This window comes from Ictidomys tridecemlineatus, chromosome 2, assembly GCF_052094955.1.
Source record: "Ictidomys tridecemlineatus isolate mIctTri1 chromosome 2, mIctTri1.hap1, whole genome shotgun sequence".
NCBI lineage: Eukaryota > Metazoa > Chordata > Mammalia > Rodentia > Sciuridae > Ictidomys > Ictidomys tridecemlineatus.
In genome coordinates, this window is record NC_135478.1 from 216105667 (window position 1) to 216124011 (window position 18345).

At 47.3% G+C, this 18345-nt stretch overlaps 1 protein-coding gene and 1 long non-coding RNA gene across 12 annotated transcripts in view; both read right to left on the reverse strand.

Annotated features, from left to right (window-relative positions):
* Positions 1-1416: 1416 nt before the first annotated feature.
* Positions 1417-18345, reverse strand: part of Atp6v0a4 (ATPase H+ transporting V0 subunit a4) — a 66543-nt gene continuing 49614 nt past the window's right edge. For 10 of the 11 annotated variants that reach the window (XM_040291369.2, XM_040291368.2, XM_078040601.1 and 7 more), the window contains 7 exons: positions 15523-15641; positions 13905-14121; positions 10000-10101; positions 7201-7320; positions 3883-4000; positions 2843-3014; positions 1417-1763 (listed from right to left, as the gene is read on the reverse strand). In XM_040291369.2, the coding sequence (XP_040147303.2) occupies positions 1670-1763; positions 2843-3014; positions 3883-4000; positions 7201-7320; positions 10000-10101; positions 13905-14121; positions 15523-15641 (942 nt within the window). In that variant the 3' untranslated portion in view covers positions 1417-1669. Of the gene's footprint in view, positions 1764-2842; positions 3015-3876; positions 4001-6681; positions 6859-7200; positions 7321-9999; positions 10102-13904; positions 14122-15522; positions 15642-18345 lie in introns of those variants that run through there. The other variant, XR_013435437.1, reaches the window with a different exon arrangement.
* LOC144375474 (uncharacterized) lies at positions 4087-6675 on the reverse strand. Its single transcript, XR_013435439.1, has 2 exons — positions 4885-6675; positions 4087-4752 (listed from the first exon to the last, which is right to left on the reverse strand). It is a non-coding gene; the product is annotated as an uncharacterized LOC144375474 (long non-coding RNA).

Consider the following 18345-nt stretch of genomic DNA (forward strand, 5'->3'; position numbering starts at 1 on the left):
CCACCACCCTGGGAATGAATATGCTCTTCTCAGGGACATTTCTAAATGGAGGCCCAGGCCAGCAGCAGAGGGAAGTTTTGAAATTGCTAACATTTTTCTTTTGGCCACAGCTGTGGGCCGGCTAAGCACGGCATATTTTTTTATTATTCTTATTGAAGGGCAGTAGTGAGTTGAGAACCTTAAAAGTCTCCAGTGATCATGGAGTAAGGGCCATACTTACGCCCACTTGCATACTACCTGTTCCCCATTCAATCAACCCCTGACCAAGCATCCCCTCTTCACCCAGCCTTTACCACCCACTTTCTACAATCCAGAGAATGGAGGACATTGTCCCCATTTGGCAGTGAGGGGAGCAACCCCCTTTCCTGCCTGAGAGTACACAATAAAACCTTAGAGTTGAACCTCAAACATGCACATCTCTCCAACTACCATCTTCCACTGACCCCATTAAATGAACATTTACTGAGTACCCAATCAGTGGATTAAACTGGGCTGGATAGGTCATACATTGGATTGAAAGGTGACAAGGAAGCCTCCTTTTAGGGAGGAGCATTGCCACCTCCCTAAGCACCAGTCAGTCCCACCACACAGAGGATAAGAGGGGGCTAAAAGAAAGAGTCCCAACCAAAGGTGCTTTCGAATTTGGTCAGCTCTTTCGGAATTTTTCTGACAGTGAGAATTTGGGACTAAACAAGGTACCACTTAGAAGTACCCCATAAATTGTAAAGCCCTACAAAAATGTTAATACTTGATTTTACTAGTACAGTTTCCACGGCAGTCATAATTCACCGGGATTAGGGTCAGACAGCAGTTGATGGAAAGACTCTTATCAGGCTCTTGGGGTTCTGATGGTCCAGGAGATGAAGAAATAACTTCTGGGCCCACAGAACTGAAGAGCAATGGGCGACTGTGTAACCATGTCTCCCTCCTGGCACACCCTTTCTAGAAGTTTCCAGAGCATATGCATCTTTCTGCAGCTACTCCAGCAGAACGTGCACCTGTGGTCAATGGCGCCCATGAGCAGTGCCACATTGTCACGCTTCATTTCACAGGATTTAGCAATGCAGAGTGACGCCTGGGGGCAGCCTCCCCCTGCCCCGCCCAGAGAGAGAACATTACCTGTTCTTCCTCATCTGAAAATTCATGAGAAAATTCCTAATCTTGTAATGCTAAGCCTTAAACAAGGGGAAAAGGTGTTTGAGGAAGAGGGAAATGAGGGAGAAAAATGAACATGATCCTTCTCTGGGACTAGCTGTGCGACTCCATTGTTCAGTGTTGGCCTATAATTGTCAATGCTATTGTTACAGGGTAATCCCAAATAAAGACATCTTAAGAAAAAGTGAATGGCCCATATATTTGTTTGGGGGAATATAATACTTTAAATTTTGCAAGAAGATATCTGTATAGCATCCCCACTCATTTCCTAATCATTTTATTATTTGATAATTACAACCCCACGTGAAGTCAAAATGATTTTCGAGAGGAGCTCCTCTGTGATGTGGTTAAGTCACATGGAATCCCCAGGCTTAGAACCAAAAAACACATAGCCCCACGCTTCCGGCTGGCAGAGAACAATCATTCCATTGAGGGCTTTGCATGGGTTGACATCAAAGACAGGACGGAACTTCTTTATTGGCACAGACACGGGTGTAGGCGGTAAAGGCAAAGCCTACTCCTCAGCTGTCCCGTCCAGGATGTGCTTAAAGGAGAACGGAGAAAACTTGTACCCAGCCCCGACATAGAACTTGTTCTGGAACTCCACCCTGTGGTTGGGAGGAAGGATGAGAAAAGGGGGGATTAAATAAGAAGCTGGAGGTCAGCATGCAGCAGGAAGAAGCAGAACATGTAGAAAATCAAGCTCACGTTCAGAAAGGCCTGCTGGAGTCTCCCCGGCTGATGGCTGCCATGGGAATCCTGGTGGTTTTTAAGCCCTTCTCTTGACCATCACCCCCCACCTCATTCCTCCAGGCCTCAGGGACCACAACACTGGCAGCTCTTCCCATGTTGACCCTGCCTCCATCACAAGCAAAGATGCCCTCGATGTTCCTGAGGTCACGCATGGCCTCTGTTGTCACCTGACTCCCGATTGTGGGGCCTGTGCTATTGTGGGAGAAACAGGTCTGTAGGTCTATAACTTACAGAGTGAATACCACAGACCATCATCTGTGTTTTGTGATGTTCAGAGTTCACGTTCCCAGTGGCATGGAGGGAAATGACGTGGCTATGGAGGCAGGGCATTCTTTCTACTGATTGCAGAAGCATAAGAACTTTTCTTGTGATCAGCTACCATAGAGGGGGGTAGAAAAGACCAGTGTAAGCTGAGGACAGTGTGGGTGGCTGGAAGGCATGCATGTGCATCCTCAGCTTAGTGTCCACCGATAGTCTCTGGGGACATTTTGTAAACACCCAGGGCTTCCTGTGAGCACCTTCCTCACTGCAGTACCCTCTCTGTTTCCACTTTGGCATGGAGTAGCTTGTTCTATGGTTATAACTCCCATCTTCGGCAGCCACAGCAAACATCCAGATGGCCACGGCACACACTCTAGGAGCCCAAGTCAGACCTGTCATCTCACCTGTGCTTGGACAAGTCACTTATTTTAAATGTGCGTTTAATATTTAAAAGAGGAGTAAACGAAGAAAAGTAACATTTATTATAGGGCAGCCAGTATATACGGAAACATGTCTTATGTCGCCATTGAATATTATCCCAGCCGACAACTCAACTAAGGTTGCAAAAAGGTACGAAAGTCACTAACATCATGCAACAGGTGGGGGTATGAAACTGTCAGCCTGCCCTCTTTCCCTACACCACCCTGAGCTTCTACAGGAAGACTGTCCTTACCAATGCAGCCGCAGGGCATGCAGGAAAGCCGAGAGGCCCTCCATGATGAGAAGGATGGCTACTGTCAGAACAGCAAACACGGCAAAGATGATGAAGGCCCCGATGAGTCCTCCCCAGCCTTCCTGGTGAAGGCCAGTCTTCATCACCATGGTCCAGAGCACTTCAGAGAGTTCTGCAAGATGCAAGAGACACATTCTCAACCATGGGGTCTATCTTGTAAACACAGATTATTTCTATACAATCATGGTAAATCTCAACTCCACTCAGATGGAGTACTCATGCACATGTACCTGTAAAAGATTGTCTGCAGTTTTGTTCACAGCGGCGGGGTTACCCTCAAGAGGAAACCAGAGAAATACATGATGGCATATGAGTCACCAATGGAAGTAAGCAAACTAGAGCTATTGGCAGCAAAATGAATGGATCCAAGTCATATGATTTACACACACAAACACACACAGAATGCACATAGCATGACTTGTTAGAAACTGAATATTTATGTCTTTCCCCAGATTCATAGGTTGAAGCCCCAACCTGCAATGGGATGGTATTTGAGACGGGTCTTTGGGAGGTGATGAGGGTTCGAAGAGATTGTGAAAAGGGTTCCCATGATGAGATTAGTGACCTTATAAGAAGAGACAGCAGGGAGCTTGCTCTCACTCTTTCTCCCCTCCATGGAGGACAGACATACCAAGAAGGTGGCCATCTGCAAGCTGGGAAATGAGCCCTCACCAGAACCCAGCCATGTGGGCACCCTCTCCTTGGACTTCCAGCCTCCTGAGCTGTGAGAAAATAATTCTCCATTGTTTAAGTGCCCAGTCTATGGCATTTTGTCATGGCAGCCCAAGCTGACCAAGTCAGGATTCTACTCATGTAAACTCAAAAGGTGGAAAACTACACTAAATTAATTAAGGAATCATAAGTACATGGTAAAATATATTAAAACAGCATTCCTCTGGCAAACACACCACAAGTAACTCAGGGAAGGCACTTCTGCCTTCGAGTATGCTGCATGTAGCTCCCAGGGGAGACTGACTCACGTGCATGAGCCAAGCTGAGGGCCCAGAGCCGGAGGTAGGAGGCCGTGTTGGAGATGCAGCCCAGGCAGTACTCGATGGTGTGGATGGCCTGGTGGACGAAGATGTCTCCAAAGTTGAACTGAAAGAGAATTTTTAAAAATTTGATGAAGTACTTTCTTTTATTTTTTCATATCGACAACCTTAAAAAATCTTTTTTTTTTTTACTTTTTGAATTTTTGATTGATTTGATTACTGTACATATGCAATTATTGCAAGACAGGCAGTCTGATATCTCAACACATGTATACGACATGTGCTGATTGAGTGAGGGTAATGAGCATTTCTGCCTGCTGACCAGTCCTGCATCTTTGGAGCCTTTGAGCTCCTCTCTTTGAGTTCTGCATAAAATGGGTAACAGGCTCCTATGGACTTCAGTCACCGTCCCTGCTGGGGAGCACTACAGCTCATGCCTTCTCTCTGTGTCTTGGTGCCTATTATCCAGCCTCTCCATTCCCCTTGCCCTTGAAAGGTGTTGCAAACGAGGTTCAGATGAACAAGGTGTGTGCTCTGCTGTTGAGACACCTCCAGACTAACTCAGGGAAATAAACGTACTTGAGGAAAACTAGGACAAAGTAAGGTAGGGTAAGCGTGTGGCGACGTTTCCCAGTGATAGCGGAGAAACTAAAAGAAGGATCAATGTGGCTGAAAATGGAAGTTTGTTTAGGTGAAGAACCCAAAGACAGTGCCTGGTGGTTGAAGTTTTTGGAAGGCCAAGCTCTGGGAGAGTCGAGAAGTCTGCCTGGAGTCAGTGAGGTGAGCAGACACCCGGGGGAGGTGAGCAGACACCCGGGGGAGGTGAGCTGGCAGCTTCGTGGACTGGAGAGGAGCGGCCTGTGGGCAAAAGGGCCGATGTGGTGATTGGCTCAGTCCCTCAGACCCGAGGTGAGAGGGTGGCAAGAAGCCACAGTGGCTTGTTTGCCTTCCATCACTCTGACATGTGGGGAAAACAGGCCCTGACCTCACCTCAAGCAGCCTGCGGCCCAGCAGGGAGAAGGTGCTGGCAGCCAGCACAGCCCAGGATAGAGGAGCAGCCACCAGGACACACAGCAAACCTGGGAGTGGGACACTGTCCCTCCCACCCAGCTGGGCCAGGGCACTGCAGTGCTCTGAGGCCATGGAGCCCCGGTGGCCAGAAGAACAGCACCTCAGCGATGGAGAGAGCAGGGAGGAGGCAAGCAGCTGACCCTCATGTGGGCCGAGCTTCTGACGACAGCGGCCATATGGGAGAATGGTTCAGCATGAGGAAAGGTGGATCTGGAACTCAGCAGAAGAAGTCCCACTAGGGACAGACACTCGGGACATCCATGGAGGAGCAAGAAACTCAACAAGGGACGGGTCACGGAGGGAGGCGCTCCCAGCCTCCAGAAACATCTTCTTTCAGGGATGGGGAATAAAAGAAACCAGTGAGAGAAAGAAAGGTCCAAGGAGCTGGAGACGTCACAGCGCAGTCAGCCAGCTGCATTCAATGACAGACAGACATCTGGAAGGAATGGGGGCCACAGGCAACCATGTCCCAAGTAATAGAGAACCCAAAAAAGCAATGCCTCTCCACTCAGCCAGGGAAACCGCTCTGTGAACCAAAGGCTCAGGGCTGGACAGGGATGGAGCGGGTAGAGTCAAGATATCGGAGTGGGCCTGGCTCGGGCCTGGCTCCTGGGAGGGCCCCTCTAAACCCACGGCATTTCACTAGTGCAGCGCCTGCTACTCACGGTGGGTGGCTGATGGACACCAGAGAGTCCAGCCATGTGCCTAGAGGGCTGGGCCGATCTCCAGGGTCCGGAGGGAGATAGGACAGCAGGCCCCTGGGGTCATGTCCACATAATGAAACTCCAGGAGAACCCTGGGCACTGAAGTCCCCAGGGAGGTGCCCAGGCTGGCAGCCCTCCCTGTGCATGTTGTCACACATCGGTGCCGGGAGAGGAAGGCATTCCTCGGGCCCAGACGCTTCACAGTTGGAATCTCCTGTCCCTAGATCCCGCACTGCTCGTCTCTGCCTCTGCCTGGCTCGGATTTGCATCCTTTTGCTACCACAAAATATACTGTCACGAGCAGCAGCCTCCTGAGTCTGTGAGTTGTTCTCTAAAGTGCTGAACCTGGAGGAGTGTCAGGGATTCACGTAACTTGCAGCCACTGGTCTGAGGAGAGGGTGGTTTTGGTGACGCTCATCTTGTGGCGGGTGTGAGTGCAGAGGCGCTCTGAAGTCTGAGTCTGAAGGATTGTGCTCTTAGCCGAATCTGGCCAACTCCTGGTGGGGGAGGCGCTTGAAAGGGAAGGAGGGCCAAGGGAGGGAGACGGAGCCTGATGAACCCTGGGCTAAGGAGGACCAAACGAGGACAGCCAGTTCATAGAGGAGGTGACAGGAGGAAGCTGCCTGGGGATACCTTGAGGGCTGGAGGAGAGCAGGTGAGGAGGTTGTCCTGGGCAGGCTGGGACTTGGGTGGGTTGGCTTCCAAGACACTCCACCACATCTGACAGAGGTAGGGCCACCAATAGCCACTGTCATGGGTTACTCTCTGTCCCCGGAACCTTGTGGGGGAGATTTCCCACCATCCAATTTTTATTCATTCTAACTGACCATGCATTTGTTTAAGTAATTTTTAAAGTCATTACCACCACGAATGGGGCCGTTTATGGCATCTCTGGCCTCATGGGAAAGAGCTCCAGGTGAAAGCTGCAGCTGGGACTCATCTGAGGAAATGTGGATAGCGTCCCACGGGGACAGGGCAGGAGGGACGAGAACAATACAGTGCACAGACTCACGTGGAGGCAGATAAGGGTAGAGATAAGTGACCAGAGTCGAGGTGGGCAGCGAGGAGGCAGAACAAGGAGGCTGTGGCCGCCATGTCTGATGATGTAGGAGAAGCCAGTGGGAATCAATAATCCACTTCAGACTTCAGTATCTGAGGCTAGAAAGGGCTCTGCTGTCCTTGAGGGGCACTGATGGGAAGAGGAGAGTAAATGTGGTGGACGCCCAGGGGACCTCAGCACCAGGTAGGCCCTTCTGTTCCACTAGATCCCACAGTTTTTCAGACAGGGCCGTACTTGGCCAGAATCCTAAAATACCCCCAGACGGGTGGGTAATCAGCTGCTCTGATCCTCTCAGATAGTCCTCCTTCCCTGGGACCTTCCAAGACTCAGGGGCCACAGAGCTGAGGCCAGCAGGGTCCCAGAGCCTCCCAGCTCAGTGCCTGTGTCCAGGGTCAGGGCCCACACCCCAGTGACTGTGAGGACAAGATCGCATCTCCATAATCTGTCAAAATGGGAAGCCTTCCAAGATACCTCCTCCTCCTCGTCTTCCTGAGCCTCCCGGGCACCCGCAGAAGTCTTCTGGCCAGCAGGACTGGAGCTGCCACCTTCAATGTCCTCTGTGGCATTTTCTTGAGTCATTAATGACTGCAGCTATCATCAAGCAAGGAAACAAGGAGAGTTCCAAGTCACCCTTAGAATCATAACAGTACTGCATAAAATAAAGACTCCTGTTGAAAGTCAGCTGCGTACCCGATACTGATCTAAACTCTATAGTATCCTGCTAACCCTTCAAAAGGATTTCACATCAGCATAATTATCACCCTATTTCACAAAGAAGCAAACTAGCACAGAAAGGTTAAGAAAGGTACCCAGGATCACACCGTTATTAGTGCTAGTCAGTGAGAATCAGTATCAAACCCAGGCTGTTCAAAGCCAGAGAATGTGATTTCCTCCATAGCCGCACTGTGCACAGTCTTTACAGAAAAGCGATTTGTGTGCAAAAGAAGCTTCCTACTGTTAAAACAAACACACCCGATAGATCAATTGTAACTTTGACATAGTCTGTGACTCAAACAGCTAGTTTTCTATGGGCAAACTTAAGAGATAGTAATACGTTATTCCAACACAAATATACTTTTTAAAAAAGAAAGAGAAAAGTCAAGGGAAAGTAAAATCTAAATATAATCACCTTTCAACTGGGCCTAGTAGCACCTTGAAGTTCAAAGGCAATACAGATGTATCTGAAATGCTTAGAACTGGAAGTAGTTCAGGGCTGGGGTTGTGGCTCAGCAGTAGAGTGCTCGCCTAGTATGTGCAGGGTGCTGGGTTCGATCCTCAGCACCACATAAAAATAAAATAATGGTATTGTGTCCAACTACAACTAAAACAAAATTTTTTTTAAAAAAAAAGAATTGGAAGTAGTTAGTAGTTCAAATTTTGATTTTTCCAGATTTTGGAAGAGTTACATGTATATAATGAAATATCTCAAAGATGGGATTCAAGTCTAGATGCAAAGTTCATTTGTGTTTCAAATACACCTGATTCAAGTAGCCTGAAAGTAACTTATCGGTATCTTCAGAGCGCCTGCATTTTGGCAGAGATCCACAGTGTGATGTCAGGTGTGGGCTTTTCTGCTTATGATGTCATGTTGGAACTCAACGAGTTTCCAATCCTGCACCAGTTTGAGTTTTGAATTTTCAGATTAGGGATGCTCAACCTGTAGTCCTTTCAAGTTACTATGGAGCTGAATGTCCCACATCTAAAGTTGTTCCTGGACGATAGGAACAACTCATAGAAGGAGTCTTGCAAATTAGGCTTTAAAATATCTTTACTTCTTTCTGCAACTAATATGTGCAGGGGTCTGGGCAGGGGTAAAATTGAAAGTCCACATGCCATTTGTGTAAATATTTATAAGTTTCCAACACAAATATACTTTTTTAAAAAGAAAGGAAAAAGTCAAGGGAAAGTAAAATCTAGGTATAATCACCTTTCAACTGGGCCAGGTTTCAACTGGGCTCCAGACCGTCTAAGCCAGAGCATATGATTTCCTCCAGAGCCACACTGTGCCCAGTCTTTACAGAAAAGCAATTTGTGTGCAAAAGAAGCTTCCTACTGTTAAAACAAACACACCCCGTAGATAGATCAATTGTAACTTTGGGTTACAATTGTTGGGTCAAACCAACAAACTCTTAAATAAAATACGTTTGGCCTCCTAGTTTGATAAATAAATCCTCATAAGAACTTGGATGATCAGCGTGGAACTCTGAATTTGTATATCATGTAACCTCCCTTCACCACTTTAGTCTCTCCTCAATTAACCAAATAACAAACAAGTGTTCTTTTCTCAGTCTTTCTCTCTATCCATAGCCCTCATGAATTATATTTGAGGTCAATATCCAACACAGATTTTAGAAAAGTAGGATTTAATATGAATATATCTACAACCACTTGGGGCAATGCGATCTTAGCACACTCCACTTGAGCCTTTACTCTAATGAAGAAAGCAGAGAATAATCTCAAACAGCACGAGTGTGTCAGAGCTAGACTCTGATGTCCCCTGGAAGAGGTGAATCTTCCTAAATCCTATTTGCTTCAGGTGGATATTAATCTTTCTCATTCTCTGGGTAAATCTGAAGCTCAGGAGCCATTTAGACAAAAGGAGGAAGTAGGCAGAAATGGTATTTGGCACAGGAGGAAAATCACCAATTACTAAGAACTGACTTTTTTGGAATTTCCTTACTACTCTAGTTCCCTGACACGATCTGCAACAGAATGTGGTAAAATCTTTCTATATATTTGTAGCAGGGATTGAATCCAGGGTGCTCTACCTCTGAGCTACATTCCTAGCCTTTTTAAAAATTTGAGACAGGATCTCCCTAAGTTGCTTAGGACCTTGCTAAATTGCTGAGATGGACCTTAAACTTGCAATCCTCCTGCCTCAGCCTCCAGAGTCGCTGGGATTATAGGCATGTACCACCATGCCCAGGTTACTATTCATTTCAAAAGTAAAACTGTAGTAAATTTCTCCTGTGTTCAACTATTACGACAACAAAGTTCGGTGTCTTATAAATCATTAATGACCGCTAGATAGCACACCTACTCCGTGAGCAAAGTTTTCAGGAACAAAGATTTAATGTGTTTGGAAATAAGAGGATTAGTAGGCAGGGGACAAAGAGGGCCAAGGTGTGTCTCTCCTAAAGGAAACATGTCCCTGACAGCCCCCACATCCCTCGGGTCACAGAACCCCAGGCTTTCTCTCAATGTTGCCTAGTCTTCCACTTCCAAGAAGCCACACTGCAACCACAGTGGGTGAGTGACCCCAGCCCTTACCTGGGCCCTCCGATGGTTGGCTCTGAGAATGAACGGCTTTATCAGAAGCATCCATGGCACAGAAATCAACGCCATGATGACGAGGAAGGTTTGGACTTCTCGCTGCAAGACCAAAATGATGAGACCCTCTCATTTTAAAGTAACCACAGGTCGACTTCACACGATCACAATGGTCCACATGGGTCACTTCAGAAGCACTTTAGAGATCTAAAGAATTTCATGTCTATTCAACTTCAGATCTGGAATATTCCTGTTGCCGATGGAGAAATGTCGGTGCCGTGGTGCCCGCCGCCTGGGGTAGGGAGGAAGCTGGATCTGCTTTACTCTCTATGTAGCCCTTATCCACACTCACACCACATGCCACCAGCCTTTAAAACAAGAAGTGCTGTGAGGCCCCTCACAGAGGCAGCTCTGTTTTCTTCTCCTGATGCTTTAACCTGTTCCCTAGGCTGAGATGAAAACGGCAAGTCCCATGACCCACCGCTCACTCCACAGTAACCAAGTCCTTTCATTCACATTGTTTCAATCAGCGATTTTATATTTTTAGTGCTAGAAAATGATCCAAGATTTCTTGCTCCTTCTCTTAATAAAGAATACAAGAGCTCCCCACAACCTCCACCTGCCTTTCCTCCTCACTCTGGGCCAGTTCCCAGGGGGCAGGACACCCACTGCACCCTCATGGTGGTTTCTCACACCTCACTTTGGAGCCAGGCTTCCGTGGTCCTCTGGCCTCTGCTGAGTCCCAGGAGAGATCCCTTCTATCGTCCTGCTGCATTTTGGGGGTTTGGTTTTGGTTTTGGTTCCAGGAATTGAACCCAGGGGCATTTAACCACTGAGCCCCAGCCCCAGCCCTTTTTATATTTAGAGACAGGGTCTTGCTGAGTTACTTAGATCCTCACTAAATTGCTGAGGCTGGCATGGAACTCGGGATCCTCCTGCCTCAGCCTCTTGAGCCACTGGGCTTACAGGCGTGCACCACCACGGGACGGCTGCTGCCTATTTCCTTTCCTATCCTCCCGTCCCCACCTCTTTCTTCACACACACTCCAGATCCCAGTTGTGAGGACTGACAAAAGAACCAGGTGTCCCTAGGGCTGGGTCAGGGATGCTGAAAGGGTCTGGAATGAAGTGAAGGAAAAGAAAAAGCACTTTCCTGAGCCTTCCTACTGCTTCTGCTGTTTTGACCGCCCGCAGTGCAGGCTGGGAGACAACTGATGTATTACCCCAGTGCTATCGAGACTGACCTGGACAACCGTGGAACACTCTCTGTTCAATCTTCCATCTCGCACCGTTTTAAATGCTCAAAAGAGGATCAGCTTCGGGCCTGCCCAGCCTACCTCCTGCACCCAAAGCTGCCCATTGCCATGTGTCCCTGTGTGTAACAAGGCTTTTCCCCTGATGACGCAAAAAGCACCTGGCTAGGCATGCACAGGAGTGTCGCTGTCCCTGCTTAACATCCAAAGATGGGCAGGGCAAGGACATGGAGCTGCATGACCCCAAAATGAGGTTACTTCGAACTACATGGAGATGATGAATCTTAGTCCTCAGGAGAGGGGAAAACAGCCTAGTAGTCCCAGTAATGTTTTTGAGACCAAAAAAGTTGGGAAGGCAGCCAGGCATGGTGGTGCACGCCTGTAATCTCAGCGGCTCAGGAGGCTGAGGTAGGAGGATGGCGAGTTCAAAGGCAGCCGCAGCAAAAGTGAGGCACTAAGCAACTCAGTGAGACCCTGTCTCTAAATAAAACACAAAATAGGGCTGGGATGTGGCTCAGAGGTTGAGTGCCCGAGTTCAATTCCCAGTACCAAAAAAAAAAAAAAATGTTGGAAAAGCCACCACTGTGCAGTAGAGGGAGCACGTTAGGCTAAGGGTGGATCCCGGGCTTCATGAAAGCAGTTAACACGTGAAATGTTTGGCCACTCTCATTTTCTGCCTGAAAGAGACTAGTCTGGGAAATCCAGCTAAACTTCCATTTTTACTCCAGCCCTGAGCAAAGGATCCTTCGAAGAACACTTATGCGCGCCAGCACTCTGGGGCCGCTCAAGGCTACCACTATGTTCAACACAGCCAACCGCGGTACAGCAACGGGGCTGTCAGAGCACACTTCTTCACAGATTCTGTAAAACCATTCCTCACAAAAACCCCATCATGAGGCGTTTCTCTTCTTATTTGATGCCTCTGTGGAGGAGGAGAACAGCCAGGAATCAAACTCAGGAGCATGGCCAGGGAGGAGCGTGAAGTCACATTTAACCAGGACACCAGCCAGAGCAACCTCTGGAGGACTCTACACCAAAGCGCCACCTGGCACCGCCACAGAGCTCCACCCAGAGGAATCGGCAAAGAAGCGGGTCCTCCCCTGGTGAAAACCTGCGGGCACGCTCTATTACTGCATTCATCACTGGGAGAAGCCAGGGAAAAAGAACTATTTGTGTTATCAAATAATTACTGTGTTCTTTTTATGTCTGGGTCTGATGGACGGGACATTTATACTTTTTCAAAATAAAATACACATGACCCCTCTCTATCTGCAAGTGCCATGTCCACAGACTCACCAACGACAGATCAAAAATATTTAAAAAAGGAAATATATAGACTTTTCTCTCCTTGTCATTATTCCCTAAACAAAATAGTACAACAACTATCTACACAGCATTTATATTGTATCAGGTACTATAAGTAATCAAGAGATGTTTAAAATATGCAGCAGGAGGTCTGTAGGCTATGTGTGGCTACCACACCTTGTTACAGAAGGGATTTGAGCTCTCACTCCACAGCAGGTGAGGGGTCCTGGAACCAGCCCCCCACGAACACAGAGGGACCGACGGCTGTATTAAGCTGATTAAGAGTCTAAAAGAAACAGGAGACGTCAGAGTAGCAATAAAATCCAACTGTTGGAACATGCTGTCCACGAAAGAAAAGCAGAAAAGTGAAGGGAAAAAAAATCTCTAGCTGCCGTGGAACTGAGAACAACAACGAGGCAGGTTTATAGCTTCCCAGAAACTGAGGACCAGTGTGAACAAAGGAACAACAATCCTCCTCCTCCTCCTGCTCCTCCACTCCTCCTCCTCCTCCACTCCTCCTCCTCCTCCACTCCTCCTCCTTCTCCTCCCCCTCCTCCTCCTCCCCTTCCTCTCCCCCCACTCCTCCACTCCTCTCCTCCTCCTCCTCCTTCTCCTCCTCCTCCTCCTCCTCCTCCTCCTCCTCCTTTTCCTCCTCCCCTCCTCCTCCCCCTCCTCCCCTCCTCCTCCCCTCCTCCTCCCCCTCCTCCCCCACTCCTCCCCCTCCTCCTCCCCCACTCCTCCACTCCTCTCCTCCTCCTCCTCCTCCTCCTCCTTCTCCTCCTCCTCCTCCCCTACCACTCCTTCTCCTCTTCCTTCTCCTCCCCCACCACTCCTTCTCCTCTTCTTCCTCCTCCCCCACCACTCCTCCTCCTCTTTCTTTGCCTCTTTCCCTTCCCCCTCCCTCTCCTTTTCCTTCCTGCAGTTCTGGAGATTGAACCCAGGCCTTGCAAGGGCTCTATCGAACTTCCCTTCTTGATTCTATTCTTGTGAACCTTAGTTAGAGTTTGCTTTTTAGATACAAGATTATTAAATTTTAAGGTGCTATCTTGAGCATTTTATTGTTTGAAGCAGGCTGATTATTTTCTTTTTTTTTTTAACACTCAGTTTTCCACCCTCAGCAATAACCCCTTTCGTCTCTTACCCCGACAGGAAGGGCTGGGCTACGAAAACTCTCAGCACCGGTACACTCCTAGAATATGAACCTTTTGAAAGTTAAACTTACCATTCTTCCCTGGTGGGAAGACAGCTCAGTCTTGCAAATGTCTACTCCCTGCCATACTCTAAGAGTATGAGAGAGATTTGACATGACCCAGCGGATGAAAGAAGGATTCTCGAAAAACCAAATTACCTGATGACGGTACAGGGGCGCGTTGGAAGGGTCGTCGTAGTCGAACAGGAACATGTTGATAAAGTGGATGAGGATGCTGGGGGCATGCTGGGACACATGGGCATCGTACTGGCACCATTTGAAAATGATCATGAAAAGCAGATACCCGAACAGACACAGGATAAAGATGAGCTCAGGGATGAACTGCAGGATGATGTTGAGAGTGTTCTTGAAGTATCTGGGGGTCGAGAACAGACACACAAGACAGAACATGGAAGGCACATTCTCGCGGCAGTCTACTCCCCAAAGACAAGATGTCCGTTTGTTTTTTGAACACGGCTGGCAAACAGCCGCGCTCCCCAGGCGAGCAGCACTCATGGGTGCACAGAGAAGAGGAGCGAGGAAACATGGGAAGTGCTTTTGCACAAAAGACTCAGAGATAACCCAGGTCTAGAAGGCAATGTATAAAGCAAAGGCCATGCTTTGGATTGACCTTTGAGAGTCATAAAGAGAGGGGTGACTTGGCCACAGCTTCCCATGCGGACCCGGCTCGCAGGATCACACTTGAAGGCAGAAGGAGAGAATCATCGGGATTTGGAAGCTTTTTTTCCCCACAAATGCTCTGACAAGTCCGCAATAAATGGCCCATGGGTCATATCAAGTCCTCACTTGTTTTTATACAGCCCAGAAGTTAAGTTTTTGCTGTTGTTTTTACATTTTTTTTAATGGTAGGAGGAGTCAAACAAAAGAAGAAGAATATGTTATGATATTATATGAAACTCAAACCTCGGAGTGCACATCAGCTTTATGGGGAACATAACTACAAGCATTCCTTTAGGTCACATCTATGGCTGCTCTCGTGCCACCAACCCAGAAGGAAGAAACTGCAACTGAGACTGTACGGCCTGGAAAGGCTGAAATATTCACTCTCTGGCCCTCTACAAAGAAAGCTTGCCAGTCCCTGTTCTGAGAGAGAGTCCTGCAAGGCCAAGAGGGGGTTCCCAAGAGAGGTCAGAAAGACGGGCCACACGCACAGCACTGTCAGCTGACAACAGTAACAGGGTGCTGATTAGTGCGCTCACTGAATATTTCTGTGACTTCAAGTCAGATGTCATGTCTGCAAGAGGTACACGGAACAGGTACCTTTGAAGTTATGTTCCAACATTTATACTTTCAGCACAAATAAGCTGAAGAAGCTTTCCAGTGATGGATCTTGAGAGAAATAGAAAGAAATAGACGGAGCAACATGAACACACAAAGGGCAGAGAGGCTTCCAGACTGCAGAATTCAAGAGCACCTTGGCCAGAAGGCCCCCCTGGCCCACTGGGTGGAAGATAAGCCTGACTAGCACCAGCCTGGACCTCTCAGGTTAGGGGGTACAGGTGTGCATGCTTCTCAGCCTCTTGCTGAGCCTTTAGTTATTTCTGAAGTGGTGGGGGGTGTGCTCAATTTCAACAGACTCTGCTCAGCACAAACAGGTGCCGCTGTTTCCAGCCACCCCGCTCGCCCCTGCCTGGTAAGACACACAGGGAAGCATGGTCCACAGGAAGGAGGCTTATACCCAGGGGTGCAGGGCCAAGCTGGTGGCCCCACCTCCCCACATCATCAGTGTGATCAGAGGGTGAATCAGGACACTCACATGTGATTGAAGAGGCTGAGAATAACACCAAAAACCATCTGGACAATTCCCAGGATGACCGACATCTTCATTTTATAAGAGTTCAAAAATGTGAGCTTGTTGGAGGCCAGGTTCCAAATCTGGAATAAGAAATGTGACAAGAAACATGTGAGAGAGAGTTCTACTGGAGCTGGGGCTACAACAAGATTCTCCCAGGAGTTGTTCTGAGAACTACATGCTTTTAGGCTCTGGAAAGAGAAAGAACCGACCGAGCCCATTATCAATGCAACTAGGTGACTACAGTACCAAAATCATCAGCGCCATTAATAAAATATCAAGTTGCTGATAGAAAAAAAGGGACAAGAATCCTATATGACTTTTCCCCTGTCCTAAACGAAAAGATTAACTGAAACACTAAGGAGAAGTCTCAAACCTGCCTCAGTTCCCTTAGTAACAGCTTGTAGATCCCTGGCCAGGATGTATTCAATATCCACTTCTTGTGAGTGTGTGTGTGTGTGTGTGTGTGTGTGTGTGTGTGTGTGTGTGTGTTGTCCTGGGGGTTGAACCCAGGGGTGCTCTACCACTGAGCTGCATCTCCAGCCCTTTTATTTTGAGACAGGGTCTTGCTAAGTTGCTAAGGTTGGCCTCAAATTTGTGATCTTCCTGATTCCACCTTTTAGGTAGCTGGGATTATGGGTGTGCATCATCATGACTTTGAATTTCTATAGCACTTTCTATTACAAAGCATTTTTTCCCAGGCCCTTCTCAAGAAGCCACTCCTACAGCCAATCTTTATGAGCACTATGGGTAAGACATGGTTCCTACCTTCTCCACCTGTCCAGGCTTGCAAGGTGGGGGACATGTGAACCCACCCATCCCTAAATAAAACTGATAAACAAGACAAGTACCCAGAGCAGTTGGGGGGCTAGTTAGGGTCTCACCGTGGTTAATGATCCCCATCGCTTAAATTCCTCTTTCTCATAGAAACCTCAACTCTCCTGTAGTCTCCACTCCTACCCCTATGCAAAAGACTCCAAGACCTTGCTCCTGCCCTTGACCCCACTTTGGCACATCCCAAACCTCTCCTAGACTCAGCCTCAGGGTTTGCAATGCTGTATCTCAAAAGTAACAAAATCACAGGGCCTCTCACCTTCCCCTCTGGACAACTTTCTCCTCCAAAACACTCTGCTTCTGTTTAGGGCCAACATCCAAGTAGACAAAGCCTCAATATGAATCCATCTTGCCTCCTCTAACATACAGGCATATACACATATGCACACATGTACACATGCATGTGCATGCATGCACACACACACACACACACACACACACACAGCAGGACCTTCATACCACTGATTCTTTCTTTGCAACATCCTGAGCCAGCTGGACAACACCAAGAAGCGGGTAAGGATGGACGCAGAAGGGACCCTCTAACAGGGGTCTTCTGTAGCCTCGTCATCTGTCCTGGAATCTGAGCTGCGCCAGGTCTGCCCTCTGCCCACTGCCTTTCCTTCACCCACCTGGTTGGCCCATTCTTACAGTATGGGGGTGAGGGTTACCAGCACACTGGAGATTCTGCCAAATTTGATAAGATGCTCATAGTACTAAGTACCAAGCACACACAAAGCCCTTTAGATGAATTCACCACATTGAGTTCTAACAAATGATCTATGGGATGGATATACACAATCTTAGGAAGATTAAGTTACTTAGACACCTCAAAAAAAAATATACAACAGCAACTCACATTAAGGAGCATTTGCCATGTTTATGTACCAGACTTCTTGAGGGTTTTATCTGTAAAAACCCTATCACCTGCTGAGCAGTCCTAGGAGTTAGGGCTGTTATTATATCTACTTCACAGGTGAGGAAACGGATACAGAGATGATAACTTGCTCAAAACCACAAGCAAGTAAATGGAGATTTCAACCCAGGCACTTTGATTCCAGAGCCTGGAATTTTAACCACTGTGTGTCCATGATGAGCAAATACAAGATTCTCAGTTATAATAAAGGCCAAATATTTTGTGATTTGATTCACAAGGAGATGCTGACACAGTTAGTAAATGTACCGTGGAAATTTACATCATGCAAAAAAGAATCCTTCATTAATTTGTAACACAAGTATTGACAGAGGCACAGAATATTTTCCTACCTCTGAGACACAGGATTGCAGGAACAGGAGAAGAAGAAAATCAGCTTCTGATTTTCTTTATAATATTTTGTACTATATGGATTTTTTTATGTTATTTTATTTTTTAAATTAAAAAATTGTTTGTATGCACTGGGGATTAAATCCAGGGGCATTCTACCATTAAGTCATGTCCCCAACTCTTTTTATTGTATTTCAAAAAATGGTCTTTCTAAGTTTCCCAGGCTAACCTCAAACTTGTGACCCTCCTGCCTCAGCCTCCCAAGTCACTGGGATAGAGGGGTGAGCCAGTATGTATTATTTTATGACAAAATGATCAGAATTTTTCTTTTTTCTTTTCTAGTGAGGTTAGGGACTGAATCCAAGGCCTCATGCATATTAGACAAGTACTCTACCACTGAGCTACATCCCCAGCCCAGGACTCCAAATTCTCAAAATTCTAAATGTTACTAGGAAAAATTTTTCATTATTTTCAATGTCCCACTTTCTCTTTTACCTTTTTTTCTTCCTTTACCCCTTTTTTTGTTGTTGTTGTTGTTCTTCTTCTTCTTCCTTTTCTAACAACACAGAGTCCCACTCTGTCTGAGGAGCAAGTTGAGCAGACAGGATTTGCTACAAATGAGATGTGGGCTGGGAAGGATGATAGGAACAATGAGATCCAAGCAAACCAGGATCAAGAAGAGGAGACCATGG